Genomic DNA, 20,250 nt, shown 5'->3' with positions numbered 1-20,250 from the left:
CTGCGGGGGTGGAGGGAACGATGGCGGCCCAGCTCCATCCTCGGAGCCGCTTTCCCAAAAACCCGGGTGCCAAGAGCAGCCTTCCCTCCGTGTCCCCCCTGGGTTTGGGAACAGGGAGGGCTAGCAGGTACACACACACCCCCCCACACGCACCCACACCCCGAAAAAAAGGGGAAAGGAAAAGAAAAAAGAAAAATACTGTTTATTTCACATCACTACATCAAGTGCATCAGTCTGCCGTGTCCAGCGTCCCCTCCCCGTCCCCCCAAACCTCCCCCTTCCAGCCACCTCAAACCTCTCCCCGTCGCTCCCCGGGCTCGGGCGGGGGCGAGGGATGGAGTCCCCCAACCCGCCTGGCCCCCAGGTGACGGTGGGGGGAGGCGGGGAGGGGGTGCTGCCTCTGCTATGGGGTTCACCCCCCCCAGAACCCCTCTCGGGATGGTGGTGAAGTCCCCAACCACCACGACGTCCCCCGTGGCGCGGGGGTGGCACCGAGAAGCCCCTCGCAGCGGTGGGCAGGAGGTGGGGGACCGCCGAAATCAAAGCGGGGCGGGGGGGTGTGTGTGAAATTAAATCGGGGCTCACCCCTAACGAGCCGCGACGCTACCGCGGACCGCGGAAACACGGGAAAACGACCAAAAAATGAAAATCACTCCTTTTTTTTGTGTGTGTGTGTGGGAGGGGGGGGGGACACGACACTCGGGGGGCAGGAGAGGCGCGTGCAGGCAGGGGGGCTGTCACCACGCGCGTCGCAGGCAGGAGGAGGCAGGAGGCAGGCGCGACGCCCGACGCGAACACGCTTAGGTCATGTGTGATGCGGAGGAAAGGGGAGAGACGGACACACGGACACAGCTACGGGCGGAGGCGGGGTGGCGGAGCCCCCCCAGCCCCCCACCGCTGGGCCGGGGGGGGACAAAGTCGGTGGCAAAAGTGCTGATGGCAGGAGGTCGGCGGGGGGAAGGGGTGGGCGATGGGGTCGGGGGTGTGTGTGTGTGTGTCGGGGCAGGGGGGGCACATCCCCCTCCCCGGTTTAGGGGATTTGAAAGACGTTGAGTTTACTGGTGTTTTTGAGGGTCTGGCGGCGGTTGCAGAACCAGACGCGGACGACTTCGCGGTCGTAGTTGAGCTCCTTGGCGATTTCGGTGATCTCCTGGCCGGTGGGCAAGGCGTTCTTCTCGAAGTAGGCGTTGAGAGCTTCGATGGCCTGGGGGGTGAAGGAGGTGCGGCGCTTCCTTTTTTTGGAAGGTTCCCCCCCGACGAATTCCATCAGGTTTTGTTGCCCTTCTTGGTTTCGCAGCTCGGCTTCGCTCAACCATTTCTCCAGCACCGGTTTCAGCTTCTGGGCGCTTTTCGGGGTGATGTCCAGCTTCTCGAACCTGCGGCCAGAAAAACTCAGGGAGGTGGGCGAGGACGGGGGGAGGGGAAGGGGGGGGGGGGACGGGACAGACACACACGCCACGGCGGGGTTGGGGGGCAGCCGGGGAGACCACGGCGGGGAGCGACGCCGCGGTGAGGGGCTTCGTGGGCAGCGACCCCAGCCCCCCTCCTTTTCACCCATTTTCCTCCTTTTCTCCCACTTCCCTCCCTTCCTGTAGTTTACTTTTCTCCAGTTTTCCTCCTTTTCCCCCATTTTCCTCCTTTTTTCCCATTTCCCTCCCTTTCCCTAATCTTCCTTTTCTCCAATTTCCCTCCTTTTCTCCCATTTCCCTCCCTTTCCCTAATTTTCCCTTTCTCCCATATTCCTCCTTTTCTCCCACTTTCCTCCATTTCTCCCATTTCTCTCCATTTCCCTAATTTTTCTTTTCTCCAGTTTTCCTCCTTTTCTCCCATTTCCCTCCCTTTCCCTAATTTTCCTTTTCTCCCATATTCCTCCTTTTCTCCCACTTTCCTCCATTTCTCCCATTTCCCTCCCTTTCCCTAATCTTCCTTTTCTCCCACTTTCCTCCATTTCTCCCATTTCCCTCCCTTTCCCTAATCTTCCTTTTCTCCCATTTTCCTCCTTTTCTCCCATTTCCCTCCCTTTCCCTAATTTTCCTTTTCTCCCATTTCCCTCCTTTTCTCCCATTTCCCTCCTTTTCTCCCATTTCCCTCCCTTTCCCTAATTTTCCTTTTCTCCCACTTTCCTCCTTTTCTCCCATTTCCCTCCTTTTCTCCCATTTCCCTCCCTTTCCCTAATTTTCCTTTTCTCCCACTTTCCTCCTTTTCTCCCACTTTCCTCCTTTTCTCCCATTTCCCTCCATTTCTCCCATTTTCCTCCGTTTCCCTAATTTTCCTTTTCTCACATTCTCCTCCTTTCCTCCCATTTCCCTCCCTTTCCTTAATCTTCCTTTTCTCCAAATTTCCTCCTTTTCTCCAATTTTCCTCCCTTTCTCCATTTTCCCCTCTTTCCTCTAACTTTCCTCCTTTTCTCTGATTTTCCTCCCTTTCTCAGATTTTCCTCCATTTTCCCCACTTCCCTCCTTTTCTCTAATTTTCCTTCTTTCCCCCAGTTTTTCTTCTTTTCTCCAACTTTCCTCTCTTCCTCTCATTTCCCTCCCTTTCTCCCACTTTCCTCCCGTTCTCTAGTTCTCCTCCTTCACTCCATTTTTCCTCCTTTCTCCGATTCCCCATTCTCCAATTTCCCTCCCTTTCTCCAGTTTTCCTCCCTTTCCCTAATTTTCCTCCTTTTACCCATTTTTCCTCCTTTTATGTTTTCCCCCCTTTCTCCACGTTTCCTTTTTCTCCCTTTTTCCTTTTCTCCAACTTCCCCCCCCAATTTTCCCCCTTTTCTCCAATTTCAGCCCATTCTCTAATTTTCCCAGTTTTCTCCAATTTCCTCCCTTTCTCCATTCCCCCCCTTTTCTCCAATTTCCCCCCCTTTCTCTACTTTTCCTCCTTTCCTCTGATTTTCCTCCGATTTTCCAACTTCCCTCTTTTCCTCCAACTTCCCTCTTTTCCTCCAATTTCCTCCCTTTCCTCCGATTTCCCTCCTTTCTCCATTCCCCCCCTTTTCTTCAATTTCCCCCCCTTTCTCTACTTTTCCTCCTTTCCTCTGATTTTCCTCCGATTTTCCAACTTCCCTCTTTTCCTCCAACTTCCCTCTTTTCCTCCAACTTCCCTCTTTTCCTCCAATTTCCTCCCTTTCCTCCAATTTACCTCCTTTCCCCAATACCCCTCCTTTTCTCCAATTTCCCCTCCTTTCTCCACTTTTCCTCTTTTCCTCCGATTTTCCTCCCTTTTTCCAACTTCCCTCTTTTCCTCCAACTTCCCTCTTTTCCTCCAATTTTCCTCTTTTCCTCCAATTTCCTCCCTTTCCTCCGATTTCCCTCCTTTCCCCAATACCCCTCCTTTTCTCTCACTTCCCCCCCTTTCTCTGCTTTTCCTCCTATTCCCTGATTTCCCTCTCTTTCCCCGATTCCCGCCGGAGGGGCGGTGACCCCGCGGAGGCGGCCGGTGGTACCTGCAGATGGCCGACTGGCTGTACGCGGGTCCCTCGGTGGCCGTCAGGGCCTGTCCCACCTGCGTCTGCGTCAGCCCGAGGGACAAGCGCCGGATCTTGAAGTTCTTGGCGAATTCCCGGATCTCCTCCAGGTTAATCCCGTCCTCCTCCGCGCTGCTGTTGGGAGCCGGGGGCTCTGCCCAAGGAGGGATGCGGGGGCTGCCGTGAAACGGCCACGGAGCTGCCTCTCCCTCCCCGCCGCCATAACGAGCATCCCCTTCATTAGGCTCCCTAACGAAGGCTGGGTGCCGGTGGTCATCCCCAAGGATGCAGAGTGCGGGTGCGCAGCACCCTTTCCCCATCCCAGGGGATCCCAGACCCCGACATCCTTCCAGTATCCCCCCCCGTATCCTCTCCTCATCCCAGGGGAGCACAGTCTCCGGTATTCCTCTTCCCAGGGGATCCCAGAGCCCAGTATCTCACCAGTATCCCCCTCAATATCCCCAGCATCCTCTCCCCATCCCAGAAGGGCACAGTCCCCAGTATCCCTCTTCCCAGGGCATCCCAGAATCCCATCATTCTTCCAGTATCCCCCTCCGGTATCCCCAGCATCCTCTCCCCATCCCAGAAGGGCACAGTCCCCAGTATCCCTCTTCCCAGGGCATCCCAGAATCCCATCATTCTTCCAGTATCCCCCTCCGGTATCCCCAGCATCCTTTCCCCATCGCGGGGGAGCGCAGTCCCCAGTATTCCTCTTCCCAGGGGATCCCAGATCCCAGTATGCCCCCCAATATCCCCAGCACCCTCTTCCGATCCCAGATCTTGGTATCCTACCAGTATCCTACCAGTATCCCCAGCATCCTCTCCCCATCCCAGAGGATCCCAGACTCCAGCATCCCACCAGTATCCTTCCCAGCACTCCCAGCACTCTCTCCCCATCCCAGGGGATCCCACACCCCGTTCTTCCCAGGGGATTCCAAGTCCCCAGCACCCCCCAGTATCCCCCGTCGTGACTCACTGGAGACCAGCTGGCTGACGGTGGGGGTCTCGGAGCAGGTGATGGGGACGGGCGCGGAGGAAGCCTTCGCCGCCGGGGCAGGGTTTGCCATCACCACGGCGGGCTGGGAGAGCGCCGGGGCCGGCTGGATGGGCTGGACCTGGGGCAGAGGGGAGGGTCAGCACCCCCAGAGCTGGGGCTACCCCACTTCCAGCCCCACGGCCGGGCTCCTCCCTGCCCACCGGCTCCATCCACCCCCGCGCTTTTGCTGACGGTGGAGGTGAGACAGGCTGGGACGGAGAGGTGACACTGGAAACCACCCAGCTCCATGCTGGGAAGGGAGCCGTGACAATTCTGTACCGGGTTTGGGGTGTCCTCGTCACGTAGGTTTGGGGGTGACCAGCACCTCGGCTCATGCCAAGGTGAGGCCTGGTCACGTCCCACCCCAGCTGGGAGATTTGGTGGGTGCAGAGAGCGGGATCCACATGGGGCATGAAGGGTCACGTCCCCAAGATGCTCACGGGCTCCCGAAACACCGTGGCCGGGTCCCAAAGCTGCTCACGGGCTCCCAAAGCAACATGGCCAGGTCCCAAAGGAACGTGGCTGGGTCCCAAAGCAACGTGGCCACATCCCAAAGCAACATGGCTGGGTCCCAAAGATGCTCATGTGCTCCTAAAACCACACAGCCAGGTCCCAAAGATGCTCATGGGCCCCCAAAGCAACGTGGCTGGGTCCCAAAGACACTCACAGGCTCCCAAAGCCATGTGGTTGGGTCCCAAAGATACTCATGTCCTCACAAAAGCAACATAGTTGGGTCCCAAAGACGCTCACAGGCTCCCAAAGCAACATGGCCAGGTCCCAAAGCCACATGGCTGGGTCCCGAGAATGCTCACGTCCTCCCAAAGCAACGTGGCTGGGTCCCAAAGCCACACGGCCAGGTCCCAAAGCTGCTCACAGGCTCCCAAAACAACATGGCCGGGTCCCAAAGCCATGCGGCCGGGTCACAAAGATGATCACGTGCTCCCAAAACAACGCGGTTGGGTCCCACAGACACTCACGTGCTCCCAAAGCAACATGGCTGGGTCCCAAAGGTGCTCATGGGTCCCAAAGGTGCTCATGAGCTCCCAAAGCAATGGGGATGGGTCTCAACGCCACACGGCTGGGTCACAAAGCCACTCACATGCTCCCACAACAACGTGGTTGGGTCCCAAAGGTGGTCACGAGCTCCCAAAGCACCGTTACTGGGTCCCAAAGCCACATGGACGGCTCCCAAAGATGCTCACATGCTCCCAAAACAACATGGTTGGGTCCCAAAGATGCTCACAGGCTGCCAAAACAACATGGTTGGGTCCCAAAGATGCTCACAAGCTGCCAAAACAACGTGGTTGGGTCCCAAAGCCACCCATGTGCTCCCAAAGCACCGTGACTGGGTCCCAATGCCACACGGATGGCTCCCAAAGATGCTCACGTGCTCCCAAAACAACATGGTTGGGTCCCAAAGACGCTCATGGGCTCCCAAAACGACGTGGCCAGGTCCCAAAGCCATGCAGCCGGGTTCCAAAGATGCTCATGTGCTCCCAAAACAACGCGGTTGGGTCCCACGGACACTCACGTGCTCCCAAAGCAACGTGACTGCGTCCCAACGCCACACGGACGGCTCCCAAAGATGCTCACTTGCTCCCAAAACAACACAGTTGGGTCCCAAAGACGCTCACGGGCTCCCAAAGCCACGTGGCTGGGTCCCGAGGATGCTCATGTCCTCCCAAAGCAACATGGTTGGGTCCCACAGATGCTCACGGGCTTCCAAAGCCATATGGCTGGGCCCCAAAGCCACACGGCCAGGTCCCAAAGACACTCGTGTGCTCCCAAAACAACGTGGTTGGATCCCAAAGACACTCACGTGCTCCCAAAACGACATGGCCGGGTCCCAAAGCCATGCGGTCGGGTCCCAAAGATGATCACGTGCTCCCAAAACAACGCGGTTGGGTCCCACAGACACTCACGTGCTCCCAAAGCAACATGGCTGGGTCCCAAAGGTGCTCATGGGTCCCAAAGGTGCTCATGAGCTCCCAAAGGAACGGGGCTGGGTCCCAACGCCACGCGGCCGGGTCCCAAAGCCACTCACGTGCTCCCACAACAACGTGGTTGGGTCCCAAAGGTGGTCTCGAGCTCCCAAAGCACCGTTACTGGGTCCCAAAGCCACATGGATGGGTCCCAAAGATGCTCATATGTTCCCAAAACAACGTGGTTGGGTTCCAAAGACGCTCACGGGCTCCCAAAGCCACGTGGTTGGGTCCCAAAGCCACCCATGTGCTCCCAAAGCAATGTGACTGGGTCCCAACGCCACATGGACGGCTCCCAAAGATGCTCATATGCTCCCAAAACAACACGGTTGGGTCCCAAAGACGCTCACGGGCTCCCAAAGCCACGTGGCTGGGTCCCGAGGATGCTTACGTCCTCCCAAAGCAACATGGTTGGGTCCCAACACCACACAGCCAGGTCCCAAAGATGCTCACGTGCTCCCAAAGCAACATGGTTGGGTCCCAAAGGTGCTCATGGGTCCCAAAGTTGCTCATGACCTCCCAAAGCAACTGGGCTGGGTCCCAATGCAACACGCCCAGGTCCCAAAGATGCTCGTGTGCTCCCAAAACAACGTGGTTGGATCCCAAAGACACTCACGTGCTCCCAAAACGACATGGCCGGGTCCCAAAGGTGCTCATGGGTCCCAAAGGTGCTCATGAGCTCCCAAAGCAATGGGGCTGGGTCCCAACACCACGCGGCCGGGTCCCAAAGCCACTCACGTGCTCCCACAACAACGTGGTTGGGTCCCAAAGGTGGTCACGAGCTCCCAAAGCACCATGGCCGGGTCCCAAAGCAGGGCAGCGTGTCCCAAAGCTGCTCGGGTGCTCCCACAGCCACACAGCCGGGGACATTGCCAGCCCTTTGGCCACGCAGCCGCCAGCCCTGTGCCCGTCGCTCACCTCGTTCTTGGTGGGGGGCTCAGGGGTGCCAGTTTTCTTGATGGCGGCCGCCGGGATGGTGCTGCCGGCCAGCGTGGCGATGACCTGGCCCTGGGCATTGAGCAGCAGCTGGGGTGTCACCGTCTGTACTTGCAGGTTCTGGGCCGGCAGCGCGGCCGGGACAGGGCTGGCCGCCATCCCGGGGGGGTTCACCACCCATGGCAGGGTCCCGATCACCTGGGCGAAGGGAGGAGAGCCAGGGCTGGGGGGTTGCATCCTGCAAACAGCCTTCCCCAGGGGCGGGGGGACGCGCCGGCTGCGTCCACACCCTCCTCACCCAGGAGAAACAACCCCCGGGGCGGGGGGGGGGGGGGGGGGGGGGCAGCCGACGGTGGGTTTGCAATGGCAGGTCCCCCCCGCAGCGGTACCTGGCCCTGGGCGTTGGTCAGGATCTGGCCCGTGATGCCCTGCACGCTGGAGATGGTGTTAGCGATCACGGGGGCGGCCGCCAAGGAGCCCAGGAGCTGGGTTTGGCCCCCGAGAGAAGCCGCGCTGATCTGCGGAGAACCGAAAGCCCGGGGTCAGAGACCTGGGTGGCACCCCAGGGCCACCGCGTCCCCCCCCCCACGCACGGCCGGCCACCCCCTTCCCCGTGGCAGGGCGACTCCCGCCTCGCCGCCGCGATGGGATGCAGTCTCTTGAAGTCCTTAAATCCATCCTTTAGATTTTTGCCCAAAGCAAAGCTTCCTGCTCGGTCGCTCATGCTTCGCCGGGGATGGGGAAACTGAGGCTGGGATCCTGCACGATCCCCCGGGAGATGACGGCAGAACCAGAGCGCTTCGTCCCCGGGGGAAGGACAACTTCTCGCCGCCCTCCGCAGCCACGTAAGGCACCGGAGAAAGGGGGACGGATCCCGAACTCGCCCGGCTCCACGCCACGAGCTGCCAGGTCCTTACTATGCCAGGGTTAAAGGCAAATCCGGCAGGTTGGACGGTGATCTGGGTCTGCGTCTCTAAGGGCTTGGCCACGGGCGGTGTGGGGGGCTGCGGGGGGCTGTGGCAGGATGGGGGGCTGGCCGGGCGCGGTGGGGAAGACGCCGGGGGGCTGGAGGGGGGCCCGGGGCTGGACGGCAGCCTGCAGCGGCTGGGCAGGCTGCACCGGCGCTTGGATGGCTGTGTTCAACACGGCGGCGGCTGCGGAGCAAAGAGAGGGAGAGAGCGTGAGCCGAGGGCAGGCAGGGACATCGGGGAGACCCTGAGCTCGGTGTCCCCCCCATCCCTCACTGTCCCTTCCCGAAGGGAACCCGATCGCCAGGTGATTCATCTCCACGTGCGCCTGTTATGGCAGCCAAAGGTCCTCTCAGCTCCTCAGAGCCGAGCCCCTCCGCTACAGCTGGACTCATCCTGCCCCCATGGGGTGCTGAGCCCACCCCAAAACTGCCAGCGCAGAGGGTGGGGGGCACCTCCGGGGGCCCGTCATCTCCCCTGTCTACGAATCACTCCTGGGACAGGCTCCTTCTCTCGCGGGAGCTCAAGAGGAGACGATTCCCTCTTACAGGGAAGGGCAGGAACCCCGGGGAGGCGCTGACCCCTGGGGGTGCCGTTCCCAGAGCCCCAGATCCAACCTGGACCCCACCCTCCATCCCCGTCTGCTGCCTTCCTCCCCCTCCTCATCCTCCTCGTCCTGCCTTTCCTCTTCCCCTACGCTCCTGGCACCTTTTGTACTCCAGGAGCCGCACCGAAACCCCCGAATTTATCGCCGTTTCAGAGCCCTCCTGGAAAGAAGGACCCGAATCCGGCACGAACCCATTGGGGGCGGGGTGGGGGGCGGGGGGGGAGAATGAATTAAGGTGTCTGCCAAGCAGAAGGGCACGGGTTACCTTGCAAATTGGCTATAGGCGGTTTGAAAATTCCCCCTGTAGGAGAAGCAGCCGTCAATCCGGGAAGGGCAGCGACCGTTGCTGTAGGAAATGTCCACACAGCCAGCCCCTGCTGACCTGCCACTTGACCTGCAATACTGATGGGGATAAGAAGAGGTTGAGTAACTGTCCCTGCTGGAACCATTACTCCTGTCACAACTGTTGCTAAGTTTTCCTGAGTCAAGACCTGCAAAAGTAAACAAGATTTAAAAAAGAACACAAATCAACGCCACTGCAGACAGCATCAGCGGAGCATAAGTCTTTGTAAAGGGGCGCGTAGACCCGGCGGCCGGGCGGCCCGGGGTCCCTCCCCTCTCAGCAGCTGGGTTCCCAGCTCCGCGGAGCCCCCTCTCCGTGGGGAGATGGCGGGGGAGGAGGGAGGGGGGGTGTTGGGGATCCCCCCCCGCCCCCCGACGCGTCTCTGGCAGCACCTCGGTGGCGCAAGGCCCGTGGCGAGGGTGCCCGGCAGAGGGAAACCACCGTGGTTCGGGGCGTAGGTCCTACACCCTGCGCCACCAGCCGTCCTCTCTGCCCTCGGGGTTTTGCCTACAGCAAGCGGACGCCTCCCCGGGGGTCCCCGCCATATCCCATCCCCCCACACCCCCCCCCCACCCCCTCTCTTCCACCCCATCCCTCGCCCCCCCAGCCCGTCCCGCTCCGTGGCTGCGGGGTAGTTACCTGCGGGGTGGCCTGCACGGCCAGCGGGGCCAACGTCTGCGGCTGCTGGCTCGTGGGGTGGCTGAAGGTGCCGAGGGAGGGGACGGTGCTGGGAGACGCTCCGGTGGCCGGTTTGGCTTTGCCTGGTGAAGGGCAGAGGAGAAAGGGTTGGAGAAATGGCCGTCGGGTGAGCGACAGCAGCTCGTCTGCGCAAAGGACGGGGGTGAGGGTGGGGGGCACCCAAATTACAGACACCCAGGGAAGGGACACCCTCCCACGAGGGTCCCGGGGGAGCTGCGGCCCCACGGGAAACACGGCGCAGGGCATCCTGGGGAGCAGCAATCCCCAAGGGAGGGGGTCACGGCCCAGGTTTTGGGATGCAGGGGAAGGGCGTTCGGGGGCTTCTCATGGGATGGTTTAGGGATGAGGCAGAGGGGGGAGAATTTGGGTGATTTGGGGAGGAGTAAGCGTGGGAAATGGGGGGGTTGAGGGGATAAAAAGGAGCAGCGGCGTGTCAGTGGTTCGCCGGGCTGCCTGCGCCTCTCTCGGGCTGCCGGCTCCAGCAGGAGGTATTTCCCTCCGCCAGCTGCCGGCTCCAAAATTAGCAGCAATTCAAGCGGTGTCAGCTCCTGAACCGCTCCCCCCGGGAATGGGGAGCTGGAAAGGGAAGGGAGCGAGATCGTCCGGCAGAGGGGGGGGGGTCCCCCGCGGGCCGAGTTTCATGCGATGTCTTTCAACCCTCCGCCCAAATTCACCCAATATATTCATATTTCCTAGTTACCGTGAACATCCGAGTGAGAGGAAACCTTGCTCCTAATCCATATTTATTACTTCCAAAAGTAATTACTTGGGTTTTTAGCAACCTCTTGTATTTATTCTCCTCAACTTCTAATAATGGCAACCCTCGAGTATAAAATCCACTTAATCCTCTTCTATTTTTGTGCAAAGAAAAACACCCTTTTCCTGCCTTTTCCTTTGGCAAAAAATCCCCCCCCGCCAACTTTTACCAAATAAATGCTTTTCTCAGCTGAGAGCCAGACGCTTCTCGGGTTTTGGTTCCTCGCCCAGAAATAACTACAGGTCTGGACGATTTTAAAAAAGCCTATTTTCTATTTTTTTTCCTTTTTTTTTTTTTTTTTTTTTTAAAATTTCTTACCAAACCCCAGCGTGGGTAACACCCAGCGCTTCCCAAATAGCAGAGAGCGTGCTACGGGGCAGCGATGCTGCCGGCTCCCATGGGTTTTGCGCATCTTGACGTGCTTTTCCTCCCCTCCAGCCCGTGGCAGCAGGACCGGAGCATCCCCCGGCGTCGGAGGGACGCTCGCCGCCTCCTCTTCCCAACCAGCCTCAAACAAGCCCCAGTCCTGCCCGTTTAATCCCGGAAAAAGCAGGGGGATCTGGTTGTGCTCTGTGTCACGGAGGTGACAACCAGAGAAAAGTCTTATTAATGAATAAAGCACCAGAGGGGCAGAGGAGGGGACGGGAGAGGGGGGCTTGGAGGCAGATTCCGAATGGATCTGGCAGGAGGATTGGGGTGCTGGCCAAAAAGCCGCGAGGAATAAAGCGGGATTTACCCGAAGGCTTTTTCCAGAGCGAGAAGGGATGCACCCTTGGGAGAGGAAACCCAAGCCCCCGCTCTACATGGCCGCAGGAAAACCCGGCTCCCCGGCAAAACCCCTCACCCACAAGCGTCCTCTCCATTTTAAGCAGGTGTTTGAGGGCCGTCCTCGGCGCAGGACGCTTTTCCCCATCAGCTCCCGGAGAAGGAATAGGTTTTGCTAACTCCGGAGCTGGGGACGGGGGTGCTCCGGAGCGGGATGGGCACAACTTGTCCCACTGGCTCCGACCCTGCGGTCCGGAGCCCAACTTCGCTTGCAGGGATGGAGGGAGCAGGGGCAGCCCAGGGAATGAGTCCCGGGGAAGGAAGTTGTCTTACCAGCCGGCTCCCCGCTGCAGGAGCTCTGGGTGCTGGGTGGCACGTCCTCTCTGCCCGGGGGCCCCGTCTCTCCCGGGGAGCCCTGCGCTACCTCCCCCGGTGGCATCTCCACGGCTTTCCGGTCCTCCTCGGCCGGGAGCGGGGCATCCACGCCGACCTCCAGCACTCGGATGGTTTCATGGCTGGACATGACAATAACCTGCAAATACGCCCCAAAACGTCCATCAGCTCCAGGCATCCGACCCCACGGGGGTGTCCCCGGGGCCACGCACCCCAGGGCAGAGCGAAGCAGCTCCCCCCGCCCCACAGGACATGGCTTTGGGTGACCCTTAAAATGAACCAAGCAGAGCCCACACCATCCCCTCAAAGAGGGACGGGACGGGGGGATGGCAGCCCCGCCGGCCCCTCGCTGCTTTAGTTAATCAGCAGCTTCTGGGCCCTGGTAACCCCAGCTCCACACGCGTCGATAAACGACATCCTCGGCAGGTAAAAGACGGCCGTCGGTGGGCGCAGCGGCCCCGGCAGAGCCGGCAGCACCCCATCGGCAGCACCAGAGCGAGCGTTTATCTACGACCCCATCCACGGCTCTGAGCCGGGGTCATGCGAGCCCTCAGAATCACGAGACGATTTGCCCCGTGTGACATTGCTTGGGGACGCGCGGGGAGCGACGAGCAGAGATACCAGCTCCCCCCCGCCAGCTCCCCCGCGGCTGCAGGCAGCCAAAGCCCCGCAGCAAAGATCTCCTGCAAACAGCCGGGCCCCCGGGATGGGGACCTCGCGCCTCCTCTTCGCCATTAAAAAACACCCCGAGACGAGGCAGCCAAGCTCCAAAAGATGGAGCCGAACATCTGCGTGCCCAAGCGTGGGGGCAAACAGGCCGGTTGTGAGCGTGGGGCAGGCACAAGGCGGGGTTTTCACCCCACGCAATGGGGCTCAGGCTGTTGCTGAACCCCAGCTCCCCACTCCTTGGCCCTCCTGCTTGTGGGGGGTGGCGGGGAGGGAGCCGGCGATGGCCGTACCTGCTCGTTAACCGTCAGCGAAGCCTCCTGGGCCTGCACGGCCTCGGTGTCCATGGCGTCCCGGCGAAGGTGGGAGAGGGCTCAGACCTTCCACATGCTGCAAGTGGGGAAACATGAGAGCGTCCGTCAGGGACCCAGCGAGCGGCTCGGGGCAGGGTTGGGGGGTGGTCACACGCCGGTTCGACCAAACCTGGTCTCTCCCACCACTTCCCTGCTCCCGTCCCACTCTTCCACCCCCCTCTCCCGCTCTCCTGGCCCTCCCGGCTGCCATTCAGGGCCGTGCAGAGCCTGCTCATGCCCTCCTGCCCCACATGGCGGGGGTGCACGCTCCTCCCCAGGTGGGGCTCCGGTGTTTCGGGTACCTCCCACCACCTCCCATCCTCTCGGCAAAGAGGTCACGGGTGTGGGTCGGCATAATTTATTGGGTGAGCATCAAATATACAAGCGGCAGAGCACAGGCAGGGTCATTCCAAGGGCCAAGCCTTTCCCCCTTCCCTTTCCCTTTGGGAGATGAGGGTGCAGCTCCCAGACCTGCTTTAAAAACCCTAAAAAACCAGGCAAAACCCAGGTGAAACTGCCCATGCTCCCTACTTGAAGCCCAGAGCGGGTCCCCAAAGTCTCCGCATGACGCTTAGCAGCTCTCCCAAGCCCCCGACGCCGGCCGCAAGAAGCAGAAAAGTCAATCTGCTCTTTCCCGAGGGGACCTAAATGGATGGGGGACACTTCATTAAGCTGGTGAAACGAGTCTTTCATGGAGGGAAGGGGCTCGGCCCACCTGTTGGAAGGCACCTCTTCCCCTCCCCGCGGCCTTCGTTAACTCATTTGGTCACGTATTGTCCCCTCGCTGCCTTGCAGGAGCATAATTGCCTTTATAAGAGGCTTATGAATTTTTTATTAGGAACGTCTCGGGGACGCGTTTAACCAGCCAGCCTGGATGACATTCAAAATTACTCGATGCGTGAGCGAAAGTGTCCTTGTTTGTGTAACTGCTCCGGAGCCTGGGGGCACATTGGCGCTGGTAGGTGCTGCCAGACCCCACGAGCCGTCCCAAAACGCTGGGCAGCGTCCGGTCCCCTCCAGCCTGGGTGCCACCACCTCCGAGCTGGGCCTGATCCTGTCTGTGCCCCACCGGGGACATCGGCGTCACACGGACCAGCCAGCTCAGCCCTGGGCAAGCTCCACAAATCCGAGCGTGTTAAACGCGGGCAGAGCCTCCCCGGGCTCACAACTCATCCGAAAGGGAATTTCAGCCCCAAACTTGTGTTAATGCGTCTCATCCATTGGCTTTTCCTTCTGCCGGGGAATCCGGAGCAGCGCGGGCATCCCCTGCCGCTCTGCTCCGCTGCCATACACCGGCCCGTAACGCCAGCCCGGGAGGCACTTCCAGCATCCGGGAAACATCCCCCCGCGCCGTTTTACCAGCCCTTTATCGTTTCTCTGTGTCTCAGAAGCCACCGGGCTCCTGCTGAGGCCACCGAGTGTATCCTGAGACAGAGCTGGCGTTTGTATGCAATTAGTAAACACAGTTATTTGGATCCTGTTGATCCAAAGCGGCCTAAATTGAATTAAGAGCCGAATTCTCATCTGAAACTCAACAGGCGCCGAGCATCTGATTCCCTTAGGCTGGCTTTTGTACACACCGCTCGGTATTTATTATCCGCAGCGAAGTGACGCTTGGGGTGCCGCCCGAGTCGGGCCTATTTGCTTCACCAGCCGCTCGCCACAGCTCTCCCCCTGCCAGGCTCGACCCAAAAATCCACGCGGGACCCAGAACCGTCCCCTTTGCCAGCTTCAGCGAGGACTTTTAGAGCAGCCGGTGACTGATCTCCGGTAGCTGCTGTCAATTTTTAAAACCCGGCCTTAGCTTCAGAGCAGCCGAACACCTCGGGATGCCGGTGCACCATTTAATTAACCATTTATTCTAGTGCAACGGAGAAGAGAGGAAGGGCCGAGTGAGCGGCTGACGCAGGTAGCTGGCATTATTAAAAGTTAATGAGCTTTCCAGCAGCCAGAGCCCGGCAAACAGCGAGGAAGCCGGAGCAAGGGATATCTGTGCTGCCTGCACGGGGCCGGCAGCGCAGGGAAACCAGCAAAATAAAGAAGCAACGCGTCCCGCTGCAAGAAGAGTGAGCAAGGGGAAGGAAAACGCTCCAGAGGAGCTTTCTGAACTTCGCTGGAGAGTAGCTGGCAACGGGGAGGGTTGTTGGGGGCACAGGGGGAACTCCGACCCTCCGTCCTGCTGAATGCACCCCACGGGACGTGATCCACGTGCTCCAGGGAGCTGCTATTTATCATTTTATCTCCCCTCGGCACCACCGTACCCCGCTGGCCCGGGTGGGTGCTGGCACGGGCAGAGCAGCCCCTGGGGATTTGCTGACAAGGAGCAACCCCCACCCCCCACCCCCGGAGGGTCTTGTGGCAGCTTTTTCCTACACCTGAGCTTGGGAGAGGTGGGAAAGCTCCTTGTGCTCGTCCCGTCACCTCCCCGCTACCGTCCCTGCCCCAGGGACCCCTCCCCAGCTCCCCCCTGTGCCTGTCACATAGGGGGTCTTCGTTAGAGCGGGCAGTTGAGCCCAAACTGGGATCCCAAACTGGTGGGCGAGGGCACGGTGACGGCCGTTGGAAGAGAAGGGATGGCCAAGGGACTGTTCGGTCCGCGGGGGCACCCGTCCTGCGCCGCCAGGGCACGTCCACGACCCAAAACCACCCACGGAGCCAGCGGGGAGCGTGGGGTTGCTGCCTGTAGCTGGAATCCCACAGGATGGCGGGGGGCCGCCGGGATCTCCAGGGCAGCGTGGGAAGAGGCATCGGCAGCCCCGGGACTCACTCACTGTCGGCTCCGGGGTGAAGGAACGCTCCCGGCAGGAGATGGGGCTGGCTGCGGCCTCCCGCTCCTCCGGATGGGTTGCGGCGCTCCTGGCTTAGGCTGTGGGGAAAGAAAAACCAGAGCTGTCTCGGTGCCGAATTGTCACGTTATGAGTATATATCATTATATATATTATATATAAAGTATATAACACATAAAACCCCATTTTGAGGTTTGTCTCCCAGACCCCCTCCGGGGACTTGCACTGAGACAGCTTGAGCTCTGCCTGTTTCCGAGCCCTGCCACGGCCTTCCAGCGAGACAGTTGGGCAAAGTTGAAAAACAGACGATTTATCGAAGCGACAGACGGGAACCGATTCGGAATCGCCGCCGATGAACGCAGGAGCTGCGACGGCACTACTACCTGACGGCAGGGCCGGCAAAATCAACGCCGTCCCGGGGGTTCCTCCCCAAGAGGGGACGGCAAAACGCTCACCGAGAAGGCGTCTGGGGGGAGGAAGAGGAGCAGAGCCCGTCCGCTGCCTCTTCCCGGTCTCTAGTCTCTCCTCTCCCTCAGAGATCCTTCCCTCAATGTCCTTTACACCCTGATCTTACCTGTTCCCCTCTCTGGGGTGACGTTTAACACCATTTGAGCGGAGAGGCGAGTACTACACTCCTGTATGTTTAGCACGTTCTTCACCAAGCTCACTATCGTATTCAGGGGCGGAAACTTTAATTATTCGTTTCATGGGAGAATTAAGCAAAAGCTCTTCGCTCCGAGCACCGCGACCTACAAGATTCTGCGCCGAAACCGTTTATCTGCCTATTCCCGCAATCTTTAGCCCAAACAGGGCCGTTCTGACGCCGCAAAACTTCCTCCTTCGGCTGCTTCTCCGGCCCACCTCCATCTCCACCCGCGAGGTTGGCACAAGAGATAAGGCGACACCAGCGTTTTTAACCTCTTCTCTACAATTCCCAGACCCCCGCGCTTCCCCGAAAGGATCCCAGGCTCTGGGCGAGAGGGGATAACCCAAAAAGCATCCCCATCCTCGCGACAGAATTCCTCCCTCATTGCTCCTCAGCGCTGCCAAAGAGCTTCGGGAAGCGGAGCTGAAGGGCCGAGCCGCCCCCAAAGCCTGCGGCACCAAAAATTTAACGCTGGTGTTGGTTTTTCTCGGCCTTTGCCGACGTAAGGAGCACCCGACGCTGCTGCAAACGCCAGACCTCGCCGTCACCCATCCCCATCCATCCCAGCCCCAGTTAAAAAGCCTCTCTGGGAGCCATGGATTTATTCCAGCGCGACCGGAGCGGCGAAAACTTGAAGAGGGCAATAACATCCCTGCTCCGCCGGATTTATCTCCCGCCCCTGCGCGAGCCGGAGATTCAGGCCTGCCCCGTGGGGGGAGAGAAAAAGAAAAAGATTGGTTTTTTTTTTTTTCCTCGGTGCCGTGCAAAGAGACCAATTAGCGCGCCAGACAATTAAACAGACATTTCGGAATGTCAGGCTGGATGCGGTTTGGCGGCGTGCTTTGGCTTTTCGGAGTGGGCTGCTTCTCCTTCAGCAGGTCGGCTGTACCATTTCGTTTCGTTTCTTCGCACTTTCTTTTTTTTTTTTTTTTTTTCCTTCTTTTTTTTTTTGGTGCAATTAATGGGACAAATAATTTGTCCAGATGGTGGTGTTAAGTGCACGCAGCAAGGAGACAGCCATTTCGCAACAGATGGCGGCAAGGAAATGAAATGCACAAAATAATAATAATAATAATAATTTAAAAAAAAAAAAAAGGAGGGGGGGGAGGAAAAAAAAGGGAAAGATAATTTAAACTGCTCCGAGTCTCACTGTGAATATAATTGCCGTGTTAATTACAAGTGTTGATGAGTCAGAGATGCAGCCACTTGGATCCCAAGTGGGTGGAAATCGAAGTTTGAACAAACTCACCACAGGTGAGAAACTCGAAGAGGTTAATTAAACAGGAGACGTTTTGGACGTGGCGACACCGGCGCTAATTACTCGCTGTTGTTAACCCTGGATGAATTCCTCGGGATGGAGGATCCGATCCCGGGCTGAGGAGTCTGAAGCACGCACCGACTTCAGGCGGACGAGCCCTAGAAGAGGCCGGTTCCTGCCCGGCGGTGGCTCTGCACGCCCGCACCCCCGCGGGACACGCGCGCCAAGGCACCCGGAGGTGCAGGACACCCCCCCGGATCCTCCCGGCAAAGCCGTCACCGACGCGGAGGGGGACGGGTCCAAGTCAGGGTCCCACTCCCTGGAAATGAAGCGTTACGGCAACACCGCGGTCCCGAGCATCCCTCGCCGCTGTCTCACCATTTATTTTTTTCCACCACGTTCGGAGCGGAAAGATCCGGGCTGGAAACGACGCCATCGGCGGGAATTCTTTTTCAAAGCGTACTTGCGGGTGGCGGAGACCTGGAGCTGAGGGCAGCCAAGCAGTTTGCGAGGCTTTTTTTCCCCTCCTTAAAAGTCAGCTTCCCTCTTAAAATGCCTTTTTCTCCTTCTGAACTGCATCGCTTTTAAGACGTCGCTGCGTTTAGTGATGGGGAAACTGAGGCAGGGGACGGGATGCGACGCGTTGCTGCCGGCAGAGTCAAATCCATCCATCTCCGATGGAGACGCGTGGCCGGGGCGAGTATCCCTGCGCCCGAGCTCACTCTCCGCGAACCAACGGGAGAAAGGAAAACCGAAAACGGGGCATTTTCTCCTGCTGGGAGAGGAGCCGAACTGGCCAGCCCCAACCTCTGCAGCAAAACCTTTCCGCTAAGCCGCGAAACGACGTAAATCTCCTTTTTACCCCATTTTCTCCCCGTTCTTTTTGGCCCTGCACCAAATTCCCTGGCGTGGTACCATGGGAGGGCTTGGAGTCCGGGCACAGGACTGCAGAAGGGTTGATGTAAAGCCTTGCGGAGCATGGATTTACAGCCAGCTGTAAAATTCCTGAAGATCTGGGCTTGTAAGGGAACGCTGGCGGCTTCCGTACTGGCAGGACGGTGAAATCTTTAAGACAGAGGGTTTTTTTCTCTGCTGGGAGGCTTTTGGAGGAGACACGGCAGCTCCCCAGCGTTCCTCATCCACAGTGTTCAGCCAACTTCACGCCTGGAAAACCCCGTGCCGGGGCTGGGGCGGCTGAATCCCAAAGGAGAGTCCGGGAAAACTCATTTACTGGCCCAACTCGTCTCCCAACACCAGTGAAAAGGCACAGCCGGGGTCGCTCGGGGGTGATCCTAAAGTTTTCCAAGCAAATGGAGGGGTTGTGTTGAGCCTGGATGCGTGGCTGTGGGAAGCCTGCCGGGACCGGAGCCGGCTCGGGAAGGGAATGCACATTGCGTCCATGGAGAAAATGGAGCCGCTGACACACAGCGGGCGCTTCCCAGCCTGGATTATCTCGCTCGAGAGACGCCAAGGGCACGGGAGGAGGAGGTGGAGAGGTCGGTTGGCATCGACTCGGCCCCAGCCTGCGTGAAGCTGCCGGGGACGAGCCCCGGTGCAAGCGCAGCTCGCTCCGGCACCCCCATCCCGGGCAGAAATACCTCCTTTAATCGCTTTGTCCCAACGTCTGCTGCCTGGGCAAGGGAAAAACCCAGCGGAGGGTCCCAAAACCTGCTTGGAAAAATGGGTGGGGGAAACCCCAAATGAGTTGGCCGGGGTTCCCTGCCACTTTGGCCGTTTAACTCCGTTATTTGGCAAAATCCTCTTTGCACCGTTTAAAAAAAAAAAATCAAACAACCAAAATTTATCCCAGCCATGGTGTGTTTTTACTGCTTTTGGTGACTATTGCCCTAAAATGCCTTCGTGCCCCGCCGGAGGGAGGGCAGAGCCACGGGACGCTGCATCCCGCTCTGCTTCCGCCGGGGCTGCGCGGCCTCGGTTGAATCCCTTCATCTTGCCTTCGCTTCCCACCTTCACGGGGTTTTTTTGGGAGGCAAAAGCCTGATCCCGAATCAAACCTCCCGCCTGCGTGGCCGTGCCAAGGAGGATGGAGTTCCCCTCGTCTTCTCCGCAAGGCAAAGCCCGGCCAGTTCATCCCACTCTCCGGCACTGGCAGCAGCCGGATCAGCTTACAGCAACTTCCCAGGAATCTGCTCCTTTTTCGGGAGAGACGGGAAAGTATTTTCATTCCCATTAGAGAGGAGACGGGATTAAGTTCACCTCCCAAGGTCACGCCAGACAAGGGTGGCAAAACCAGGAGGAGATTTCCCATCTCCCAAACTCCCATCTGTCCCCCCCGAAATAGCCCCCGGAGCATCAACCACCCTCCTTCCCACCAAAGCCCCCCCGGGGGCTGGAAGCCACCTGGAGGGCCCAGGACATCTCAGAGAGACATCGCGGTGGGTTGGGGGGGGGCACAGGACCCCCCCACCCCAAGCCTACGGTCCTGTGAAAGGCAATGGCGGGGGGGGGGGGCAGCGCTCTGCCCCTCATCGCCCCTTCAGGGGCTTTTAAAGGGGGTCCATCGGCTGAAGCCCGACCCCGGGATGGCGGCAGCTGCAGGGGGACGGGTCCAAGGCGGGGGACAGTCCCCCCCCC

General features: G+C 59.2%; 1 protein-coding gene across 1 annotated transcript; it reads right to left on the bottom strand.

The window, feature by feature from the left end:
• Nucleotides 1-261: 261 nt before the first annotated feature.
• POU6F1 (POU class 6 homeobox 1) lies at nucleotides 262-20,239 on the bottom strand. The gene is given in 13 exon segments (XM_054183195.1): nucleotides 262-1,376; nucleotides 3,440-3,614; nucleotides 4,437-4,575; nucleotides 7,397-7,612; nucleotides 7,804-7,932; nucleotides 8,332-8,416; nucleotides 8,418-8,568; nucleotides 9,255-9,480; nucleotides 9,972-10,093; nucleotides 11,887-12,085; nucleotides 12,906-13,002; nucleotides 15,737-15,831; nucleotides 16,326-20,239. Coding segments are annotated over 11 exon segments (1,842 nt in total). The 5' UTR covers nucleotides 12,960-13,002; nucleotides 15,737-15,831; nucleotides 16,326-20,239; the 3' UTR covers nucleotides 262-1,030.
• Nucleotides 20,240-20,250: the final 11 nt, after the last annotated feature.

The sequence above is a fragment of the Rissa tridactyla genome, chromosome 24, assembly GCF_028500815.1.
Source record: "Rissa tridactyla isolate bRisTri1 chromosome 24, bRisTri1.patW.cur.20221130, whole genome shotgun sequence".
NCBI classification, from domain to species: domain Eukaryota; kingdom Metazoa; phylum Chordata; class Aves; order Charadriiformes; family Laridae; genus Rissa; species Rissa tridactyla.
The sequence above is the reverse complement of the archived record's forward strand: the minus strand, read 5'-3'. Positions and strand labels throughout refer to the sequence as shown.